General features: G+C 34.0%; 1 protein-coding gene across 1 annotated transcript in view; it reads left to right on the forward strand.

Annotated features, from left to right (window-relative positions):
* The window catches only part of LOC126884313 (DNA polymerase epsilon catalytic subunit 1), a 263,412-nt gene that overhangs the window by 242,332 nt on the left and 8,998 nt on the right, over positions 1-12,082 (forward strand). Inside the window, exon 26 of the mRNA XM_050650251.1 lies at positions 3,290-3,444. Coding sequence (XP_050506208.1) covers positions 3,290-3,444 — 155 coding nt within the window. The remainder of the gene's footprint in view (positions 1-3,289; positions 3,445-12,082) is intronic.

Below are 12,082 nucleotides of genomic sequence, written 5' to 3' on the forward strand. Positions count from 1 at the left end.
CATGTGCACCAAATATCAAAAAAATATACAGGGTAGTTCTAAAATTATGGCTTAGGAAAGAAATTGGCAAAATCGATAAAACACCCTGTAACTCGGTTATAAAAGTCCGTATGGCAAATAATGTAGTATAACTAGAACCGCCTCGGTGACCTCTATTCACAATTAAAGTATTTCCTTTTCCCAATGAAACACCCTGTATACAAATAGGTGGTGGATTTGACAAACATTCAAAATATCTCGATAAAAACTGGCTTATCAAAAAAATATTAAGAGGCAAAAAAGTTTTAAAAACAATTTATTTAACTAGTAATACTACAATAATAATTTGATAGGAACATACACAAAAGTTTAGGGGGGTTTAAGGGAACGAAACCCCCATAAAATTTTTATGGGGTGCACAATTTTCACTATAATTTTTTTATAGTGATACTCCTGCCATAAGAATGCCACATGTCCATTTTCAATAAAAAATCTCTAACAGTTTTCGATATATTGAAAAAAATTGATTTTTATTTTGTAACTTCAAAGGGTTGTAACTTTTTTTATGTGCATATTTGTACCTAAGGTAAGTTATGTTCAATCAACCTATTTTTGACCCCAGAGTCTGTGGTATAATTTATGACCAATCTTTTCGGGACACCCTGTATAATATATGAAAAAATATTTGTCCGGCAAATATGTTGGGCATTTTAATAAGTCCGACACGTAGAACATGTCAAATGACAGGAATTATATTGGTGGTAAATAGCAGTCTGATTATTGCATGAGAGTTTAATGCAAGGATAACAAATCAATTGGAAGTTCTGTAAAACAAAAAAATACATGAGACGTTTTCGTAGTCTGACGTTCGAAACCTGTAACCTATTACACAATTAAAACTTCCCCTGTTCCAGTGTTCCCGTACATCAAAGTTTGTCCGACTAGACATTGTTAAGCTATTAACAAATTTTTAGCTTGCTATTAATAAAGTTTTTTTGGTACGCGGGATCCACGCCTATCTACTTTATTTTATTATTGGTTGTACAGTATGGTTTCAAAATTGTAAGCACTAAGTTTTCAAAAGTATGAATGTGTTAAAACGACGAAATTGCTAGAGATTGTTATTATCAATGGTTAAATTATCGTATATTTTAAAGAAATTAATAGTCATAGAATAATTGGATGCGTTGTATTCATTAAGATAACATCCCATAAAACTCATTTAACAATATTAATATTTATTTAAATTATTTAACAGTAAATTTTTAGCCCTTTTCTTCAAGAGCTTGTCTTCATGTTTCCAGTTTTATTCTAAATCTTTTTGTAGTAGTAATATTATATATTTAAATGAATATTCTTCTTCTTCTTCTACGGCACTACAGCCCAAATTGAGCCTTGGCCTCCTTTATTTTTTGCCTGTTTGTCTGTGGCTGCTCTTCTCCATACACGGACTCCTAAAAGGGCTTGTGCGTCGCTGTTTACTGTATCTTCTCAGCGCTTTCTTGGCTTTCCAACCGGTTTCTTTCCCTGAATTCTAGCATTCAAAGTTCTTTTTTGTAGCCTATCCTCCCTATTCTTATCACATGTCCGGCCCAATGCAATCTTTGTATTCTAATGAAATCTAACAGGGGTGTTTCCTTAAAAAGTTGATAAAGTTCGTTGTTGTACCGACTTCTGAAGATTCTGTTTTCCCTCACAGGTCCTAGTATTCTCCTCGGTACTTTCCTTTCGAATGTGTCGAGTTTGTTTTTGGATGTTTTTTTCAGGACCCATGCTTCACTGCCATAGCATGCTATTGGTCGAATTAAGGTTTTTTAGATTCTCATATTTGTATTTCGGTGGACACTTTTGGACCGAAATATATGGGAGAGGGCAAAATAAGCTCTGTATGCCTGCGTTATTCTCTTCCGCATTTCTCCATCTTCTGATCCACCGGCATATATTTCTACTCCCAGGTATGTAAACTCTCCAACCGTTTCAATGTCTTCATCAATTCATATCAATCTTGATGTATAATGTTTTGTGGGACTATATTTCGGAAGAGAATAACGCAGGCAAACAGAGCTTATTTTGCCCTCTCCCATATATTTCGGTCTAAAAGTGTCCACCGAAATACAAATATGAGAATCTATAAAACCTTAATTCGACCAATAGCATGCTATGGCAGTGAAGCATGGGTCCTGAAAAAAACACATCCAAAAACAAACTCGACACATTCGAAAGGAAAGTATTGAGGAGAATACTAGGACCTGTTAGGGAAAACAGAATCTTCAGAAGTCTGTACAACAACGAGCTTTATCAACTTTATAAGGAAACGCCCCTATTAGACTTCATTAGAATACAAAGATTGAATTGGGCCGGACATGTGATAAGAATAGAGAGGATAGGCTACAAAAAAGAACTTTGAATGCTAGAGTGCAGGGAAAGAGACCGGTTGGGAAGCCAAGAAAGCGCTGGGAAGACACAGTAAACAGTGACGCACAAGCCCTTTTAGGAGTCCGTGTATAGAGAAGAGCAGCCACAGACAAACAGGCAAAAAATAAAGGAGGCCAAGGCTCAATTTGGGCTGTAGTGCCGTAGAAGAAGAAGAATATTCATTTAAATATATAATATTACTACTACAAAAATATTTAGAATAAAACTGGAAACATGAAGACAAGCTCTTGAAGAAAAGGGCTAAAAATTTACTGTTAAATAATGTAAATAAATATTGATATTGTTAAATGAGTTTTATGGGATATTAATAGCAAGCTAAAAATTTGTTAATAGCTTAACGATGTCTAGTCGGACAAACTTTGATGTAAGCGAACACTGGAACAGGGGAAGTTTTAATTGTGGAACAGGTTACAGGTTTCGAACGTCAGACTACGAAAATGTCTCATGTATTTTGTCGGACAGAACTTCCAGTTGATTTGTTATCCTTTCATTAAACTCTCATGCAAAAATCAGACTGCTATTTATCACCAATATAATTCCTGTCATTTGACATGTTCTACGTGTCGGACTTATTAAAATGCCCAACATATTTGCCGGACAAATATTTTTTCATATATTATATAAAGTTTGCTATTGAATAAACTTAAAAACAACCTGCTAGTTTTCACAATCAAAATTCTCAGGATGACACGTTCCACAATTAAAATCACGTTCCACAATTAAAACTTCTCCTGTTCCAGTGTTCCCACACATCAAAGTTTATCCGACTAGACGCACCGTTAAGCTATTAACAAATTTCTCTAAAATATTCAATATTCTTTTTATCAAAATATTCTATATTCTTTTTAAAAAATGTTTTTTCTTAATATCTTAGGATGACAGAAAAAATTCATAACCGTCTTCCTCCAATGTCTGATGGATCAAGTGCTGCGTTAGAATTTGTTAAAGCTATATGCCACATTATAAGTCTTGATCCTGCTCTTCGAGAACCAGTAGACACGTTAAAAAGCAATCTTCTCCGTTTAATAGGTAAATATTTTTAAGTACACTTAAAACTGTTTTCAGATTCTCATTGTCGTATCTCTTCAAAGCGATCGGTGTTTACACTGTTCATGACACGATACTTTGTTAGGAATATATCCCATCAACAGCTAGTTGGATGTGCAGTATTGATTCTACCTAGCTGGCGATTACTATAACTAACTATGATTCGTTAAATTCATGTTTTATGTTCGTAATTATAATCATAAGCGTCATACGTTCACGAACACAAAATTTTTATGTTTGGGATTAGCACCCCCGGGATTGATGACTTTCGCGGTGTGTATTTTGAATTATGGATAGTGATAGTAGTAATGACGAGTGACATAAAAGGCGAAGAAGTAAAGACGAAAGTGAAAAGAAAGGTGAAGCGTTCCTAAAAAGTAAGATAACGATGAGGTCACCGGCGATAAAGGAAAAAGATAAGGATGCAAAATTAGATAAATTCTTAGAACTAATGTAGGATATGCGGACAGACATAAAAATTGAAATAAAAGAGATGTGGCAGGATATGGCAGAACAAAGGAAAGAGCAAAAGAATCTTATGGTCAAAGAACTTAAAAAATGTATTAAAAATCAAGTACAGAACTATAAGAAAAAGGTCTTAACCTCAGCGGTGTCGAACCGGGTTGAAGCCTTAGCGCTGTGTTAAAAAACTTACATATTTATTAGTATTAAGTATTAGCATTTAGTTTTTTTAATTACGTATTTTTTTATGGGAAATAAGCCACAATTTTACTAAAAAATGAATTTATTAACGTTTCGAAGCCCAAATCGGGTTTCGTTGTCAAAATACAAAATACTATTAAAATAAAACAAACATGTTGCTAAGTAAAAAAATTCTTCTAATAATTTATTTAATCTGACTCATTTATATTGGCAATTCAGACGTATATTATACATTTTAAAGTAGAAGACTTTAAAATGATATCGCCAATATTTATGAGTTGCTTTGGGTTTTGGGCTTCGAAACGTTAATAAATTCATTTTTTAGTAAAATTGTGGCTTATTTCCCATAAAAAAATACGTAATTATAAAAATACCACAAGGAAATAGCTTTAGTTTTTTTGTCAATTTCATTATTTGTAAATTAATTTAAGTTGGTTATGGCCATGAATGACGGGTATACCTGCCGGTCAATTTAATGTTTCCACCCCCTTTTTGGTTTTTTTTTTGCTTTTTATTGATTTCAGTATCTACCTATGTATGTATGTGCGTGCATAAGTATTATATGTGCGCATATGTACGTAATCTTATTATATTTGGAATATTGTAGCAAACAGTAATTTAGTATCTATCGTGGCTGAATGGATCAAGTAATCCAAAGCCAATAAGGAAAGAAAAAAAAAACTATAAGAAAATAGCCAAAGAAAATTAACAAATTAGGATAGAATTAAGAGAAATTGTTGCTTTAAAGTGTTAACCTGCTAAGTCCACATTTTAGGCAAAATGAGTTTTTACCATCTTCATAATAGTATTAATAATATCATCGATTAGTTAAACAGTCAAGTCACATTTTTTATCTAAAACCTAAAATATTGTATGAATTGTATACCAGTTAACTCCGATTGCTTTGATTTTCCCGCGTAAACACAGCTAAATCCTTGACAGCCATGCATTTATATAGTAAAACTTGAGCTGACAAGTACACGCTTTGCACCGGTGTCAGTTTTTGATAGCAAAATCAATATTAATTTAGTTCCATATTCGGACATAGATTCAACTTCATTTTTAGATGAACCTAAAAGAAAAAGTAAAAAACAAAAAAAAACGTTTCCAAGTCCAGGAGGCAACATGGTTTATTAAAAAAAAACAAAAAATTAAGAGAAAGTGGTAAACCTTATTTTGGTAGAGTGAAACAAGATGAAAAATGGTTTTATGATAATCTTAAAGAAGCACGGGTTATGAAACCAAGATGCAAATGTGCATCGAAAGAAAGAGGTCTTATGAAATGTTCTTTGATCAGTGAACATGAAAAGCAACGTATTTTCAAGTCATTTTGGCAAATGTCTTGGGGAGGAAAAAAGGTTTTTATTAATAATCAGGTTAAATATGTAACGACCAAAAGGCATCGTAACCGAAAAACAGCAAACGAGACGAAAAGGGGACAAACTTTAGAATATTTTCTACCGGTTCAAGAAGAAAGTTTTAGAGTATGCAGAACCATGTTTCTTAATGGTTGTAATTGGTCGCTGGACAATTCTTAGCTGGAAAAGTTCTTATGGAGTATGTGCTCCAAGCATTGTACGCAAATCGACCAATGGAGTGGCGCTTTTCAAAGATCGCCGTGAATGCTTGCTGCAATTTTTAGATTCGTTACCGGTTATGGAGTCACATTATTGCAAGTCAACATCTCAAAAAAATATCTTTTGGCTGAATGGCAGTCTCGGCAAAGTGTTTACGAATTTTATGTCAAGGATTAGTGCACATCGAGGAAAGAACAGCAGAACCCTTTCGATAGCATCATTTTCTAAAACCTTCGATGAAAAGAACTTTGCACTTTTCCGCCCTAAAAAGATGAATGTGAAAAGTGTGTGAGCTATAGGGTTGGACAACTTTCGGAAGAAGAATTTAAAAGTCACATACAGAGGAAAGTAGAAGCAAGAGAAGAAAAAGAGAAAGATAAAAAGGAGAAACAAAATGTTTTCACAGCAGATTTGCAAGCCGTGTTGATGGCACCAAAATCAAAAGTTTCCACATTATACTACAAAACAATGCTCCAAGTACATAATCTCTGTTTCTATAACTTAGTGAATTCCGATGCCTATTGTTTTATATGGAACGAATGTGAAGGAGGTCTTGGTTCTGAGGAGTTTGCAAGTATTTGGATGTATTTCATAGAACAGAAAATTTTGCCCAGTGTCCCTCATTCTATAGAAGGGACTGATGAAAGAAATAGCATTATAATGTATACGGACGGTTGTGGGTACCAAAATAGGAACGCTGCTGTGGCCAATGTTCTGTTGAATCTAGCAATCACTCATAATGTAATAATAGAACAAAAATACCTTGAACCTGGCCATACGCAGATGGAAGTTGATTATGTTCATGCAGCCATCGAACAAAAGCTCGAAAGATAAAGTCATTAACTTACCAGCCGATTACGTACCTATCTGTCAAAAAGCAAGAAAAAAGCCTACTCCCTACCAAGTAAAATATTTAACACATGATTTTTTCAAAAATCTTGATTCAATTCAGCGTTATAAAACAAATAGACCAGGAAGAGGTAAAGGTGATTTAAAAGTTACAAATATTCGTGCTCTGAGGTATACATCTTAAGGTGAAATTGATTATAAAGCCAGCTTTGCTGATCAATGGAAAACAATTCCTCAACGGAAGAACAACAAAATGAATTCACATTCTTGGGACCAATTGAAGTGACTATACCTGGAAAGACGTAAAATAACCGCCAAAAAATATGAAGACCTTCTAGGTCTGGATCCCGCGTATGAAAAAAAGTTGATTAATAGCAAGCTGAAAATGTGTTAATACCTTAAGGGTGTCTAGTCGGACAAACTTTTATATATGGGAACACTGGAACAGGAGAAGTTTTAATTGTGGAACAGGTTAAAAATTTGGAACGGTCAGACCACGAAAACGGCACATGTATTTTGTCCGACATAACAGACTTAAACTCTTCGAACAGAAATTAAACTCTCATGCAAAAATCAGACTGCTGTTTATCACCAAATGGGCGTTTTAATGAGTGGAACATGTAGAATATGTCAAATAACAGGAATTATGACAGGTGATAAATACCAGTCTGATTTTTGCATGAGAGTTTAATCTCTGTTCGGAGAGTTTAAGTCTGTTCTGTCGAACAAAATAAATGTGCCGTTTTCGTGGTCTGACCGTTCCAAATTTTTAACCTGTTCCACAATTAAAACTGCCCCTGTTTCAGTGTTCCCATATATCAAAGTTTATCCGACAAGTCACCCTTAAGCTATTAACAAATTTTCAGCTTGCTATTAATCAACTTTTTTTTCATACGCGGGATCCAGACCTAGTCGGGCAATCAAGAAAACATTGTCGGTAGACTACCATAAATTTTATGATGATCTTCCCTATGAGTAGCGTTATTATTGTTTTTAGCCTTTTTGTACTTAGAATAATAAAGTTTCGTTGCGTATAGAATACGCGTGTTTGATTGCGTTAAACTGCCTATTATTATTATTGCAAAGTCCATTATTATTAGCTGAATTTGAAAAACTGATAACCAGCTATCTCCCAAAAAATAATAAAAACTACAATTATTAGTATAGTTTGTAATAGTTTTAAAGATACAACAATTATTATACTAGTTTTAAGCACTATTTTATTGTTTTCCAATGAATTTTATAAAAAAAGTGCTGCGAAATCGTTTTTTGCCTCTCATGTAAAATTGGGTAAAACGGAGTTAGCAGGTTAACACTTTAGGGCGACGAAATGCAGAAAACCATTGAGTTGTTAGAAAAACAAAAAAGAGAAAAACATTGTAGTTAATGGCAATATCCAGGAATATTTGCAACATCCATCGATTTTATTGATAATATGTAGTATCATTTAAAATCTTACAACTTTTAAAGGATTTTTACCGATACCTTTTTGGTTGCTCAAGCATGCATGCTATTTTCTTTTTAACACTGATGATGGATTACTTGTTAATCCGAAAACGTTTTGTTTTGTGATGTAACCCTTATTGGGTTCTTTTAAATATACCTTTTACAAAGGATCCTCTATTTTTTTTTTAATTAATATACAGTGATGAGTGCGCTAATAACCGACAAAATAACGGAAAAGACGGAAAACATAATACGTTGTGCAATAAAAAGATAAAACTAGTAGAGGTGGGAAATTATCAATAGAAACCCACAAATTTTTATATTGATAGTTTCCCACCTTTAGACGTATCGGAGTAGTATGACAACGGTCACTGTGACAGGAGAATTTTATAATATAAATCCACCTTTAGAGTGCTGTGACGGGAGAATTTTATCAAATTCTCCTGTCTAAAGGTGGAAAACGATGTAATGTAATGTAAATTTATAGGTTCCTATCGATAATTTGACACCTCTACTAGTTTTATCTCTTTTTATTTCACAACGTACTTATTGTTTTCCGTCTTTTGTGTTATTTAGCTGGTTCTTAGTGCACTTATCACTATATTTCGACTAGTAATGAAAATCGATTTATATTAATTACAATAAAAAATAATAGATATTATTTGTATAGTAAACAGGTAATGATGCCTAACCTCTCAATCAGCTCAATTCTTTTTCGTTTTTGTGAGCGTGCATGCCACTTGAGCCACCTTTTTAATTGGGTATAATAAATTATGGGCTCCAACATAATAGGGAATTTGAATAAAATTTTAAATTCGAAAAAAATGTTATAAATCACAACAGAACGTAATTTAAAACATGTATAAAAGATAATAAAGTTTTTTTGCCTTTCGTTTGGCCCCTAAAGACGATTAAAAATTCAAATTATACCAGCCAGCCCAAAACGCGTCGTGACGTCATCCGGTTATATGTTAAATTCTGCACCAACAAAGTAAACACAATTGTATAGAATTTTAAATTAGACATTATAAATGTCAGTAGAAAATACAGTTGTGTGACGTCACAAGTGTTTTTGATCGTTTGAACTATTCATAGAAAAATTGTACTTCTACAAAATGGTTTTATTTTCCATAGTAAACCTTCTTTCATTTCCTTCAAAAACTGTATTAAACTCCAATCTCAACAAACTGGTATATATTATTTCAATGACATACGATAAATGTCATTAGAATATAAATATTTTTCCCTTATTACGCGACGATGAGCTGGCCAAATACCCTAGTAGGTGGAGGTCAATAAACTAAAGAAGGAGAAGAAGAATGTACCTAAATATAACCCTAATCATAACTATATAATAAAACTATGTGACGTCACGGGTCGTTTGAACTGTTTTGTACCGCAGAAGACTTTAAATTTATAAATTTCAAAGTTATTACGAGTTTTTGAAGCGTGAAATTTTGGAAATCTCATTTTTAAACAAAACTGAACATTATTATGTAATAAAAAAATGTGCAAGTTCCCTATTATAAATAAGTGAAGCACCATCAAGATTCTAATGATTGATTCAATTGTGGAGATAATAGTGGCGAAGTGGTGATTGGAAGTCGGAAAACGTTATAAACTGACATATTGTAGTAGTAATTCGCTCTAGTTATGAAAAATTCTTGGCATATTTAGATTTACTTAAAAGCAAGTTGTTTATTTTGAGAATTTTTGTGCCTCTTATTTAACGTAATTTTTAAAAGAAGCAAAAAACAGCAACAGGATTTAAAATCCAATAGAAGCATATGGTACTGTTTGGAGACAGGGATTAATATGTAAACTGGCTCGTATTATCCCCTGCAGAAAGATAATTAACCTCATTGACAACATGCTGACAACAGAACCTTCCAGGTAATGAAGGGAATGGAGACGAGTATGCAGATGAAACTTAATAATGGCCTTCCACAGGTATCTGTTCCGGCCCCTTTACTTTTCAACCTCTACATTGCTGACATGCCTGCAACCGAATCTTGGAAGTTTTAATATGCTCCCGACTGTACCCTTGCAACAAGCCACCAATCTTTGGAAACTAAAGAAATCGCTATCACGCATGACCTATCCATCCTCAGCGAATACTTTAAGAAATAGAGATTACAACAACTACTACTGTAGTATGTACTTACAAGTACTACAAAAACTGAAGTATAGTCGGTTCGCTAAACTCGGACACAACTGGCTGGTGATTTTAGTAGGTAATTTTTTGTTTTTGCACCACAGCACCAACCTTAAGATCCTCTGGGGATTCTTAGTAACATAGCATCACCCAACCTACGTCGCGGACATGCATTGGTTAAAAAATACAACAAAATATGTCAACTTCTAGTCCACAACGACATCCCCGATATTCTTGGAATCGTTTCCGACCCAGGTTACCTCCCCTGAAATCCGTTCAAGCACTGCAACAATCCAATTTTGACTGAAATGCCCGATGGAGAGAAGAATGGGAAAGTAAGATAGACCCGCATTACCATAGTCTACCGGACATCATAGACAAACCTCGAATTTGAACGTCCCCGTAAGATTTGGGCAGCCCTTAATCGAATCAGAACAAACTGTGGAAGATGCGCCGACTCCCTCTGCAGGTGGGGTAAACTTACCTAGCCTTCTTGTGCCTGCGGCGCTGCAAGACAGATGGTCAGGCACATAATACAGGACTGCCCACTTGGAGCCTACACAGGTGACCCTACATACTGTGTAATGACAACCCAAGGGTCAATAGAATATATAAAAAAACCTGGATATGTTTATGATGTCTGTGATGATAAAATAAAAATCTAACGTAATACTTTTGAGCCATAAACACAGACAGTATAATCTAAAAAACTTAATGTAATAATAAAACATCTGTGTCACGTTTAGCAGCCAGTGTATTTTTTTCGTTAATTTAAATTTTAATCAAATGGCTCAAACGCTTCATGTTCTAACTTCTTCTAACTGTTCCAGACAAATAGCTTTTCACTTTTGAAAGTATTGCAGATAAGTGATATGATTTCAAAATATTATTTTTGGTTTTTCTAAATGAAAAAAGAAATACGTTAATGTTTAGGTTTTTGGACAAATTTTAACTTGGAAACTAAAAGTATTTAAAATTACACAAATTAAATGATTTCAAACCATCACATTTTTCACGCTATGAGCTTCACATAAAATGCAACATTAGTTTTGATTAACCCTCGTAAGACGCCTAGTGTAAGTATAAGTAACACCGGCCTTAATGACCAGGCATGGGATTAAGAACACTCGATACGAACCGTATCTGCCATGTTTTACTGTAGCGTCTTACGGTAAAACATGGCGGATACGATTCGTATAGTGTTCGTAATCCCTATGCAGGTCTCGTAGCTCTGTTAGCTCCAGATGGAACATCAAAAACGACCCATTCAGGATATGCAGTTTTCATCATTTGACGTAACTGAGAGTGCATTGTGTTTTGATATCTGTAAATAACATTTTCTTTTGTTAATACCCGTCCTAAGTCTAATAAAAAAACTTCGCCTTACATCCAAATGTTTCCCACCGTAATTTGGATTTTTTATTTTCCAAATTTTGAAAGCGTTTATTGCTGAAATATCTAAAAAGTTATATAACATTAGCATGGGCAACCTGCGTGTTTGGCACTGTGTTGTTGTGCCATTTTGTCTACTACGTCAACAGCTGCTTTTGTTTTGTTACAATTTTACAATGAAGTATCATTTCAGGTTTATAGGAGTTCGTCAGGTTCAGTATAGTGAAGCAATTCTCTATCGCTCTCCTCATCACTATTTTCTTGGTTTGTCACTTTTTGGTCAAATTCAGGATCATGATTGTCCATTAAAATCTTAGTTTTTCTTCAGTACAAACTCGAGAATCGTGAAATTTAGATAAACAAGTAAAATCTTCTTGGGAGGAAACCGAAATAAAAAGTGAATCCCCTAAAACAAATAATTCTTACACGTGTATTGGCGGATTCGATTGAACCAGTTACAAAAAAAAAACTCGAAGAGGTACCACAAGGTTATTTACTATTGTTAAAAATCATAAAAGGGCGCGTTTCGGCTTTACAC

Source organism: Diabrotica virgifera, chromosome 5 (genome assembly GCF_917563875.1).
Source record: "Diabrotica virgifera virgifera chromosome 5, PGI_DIABVI_V3a".
Taxonomy (NCBI): Eukaryota; Metazoa; Arthropoda; class Insecta; order Coleoptera; family Chrysomelidae; genus Diabrotica; species Diabrotica virgifera.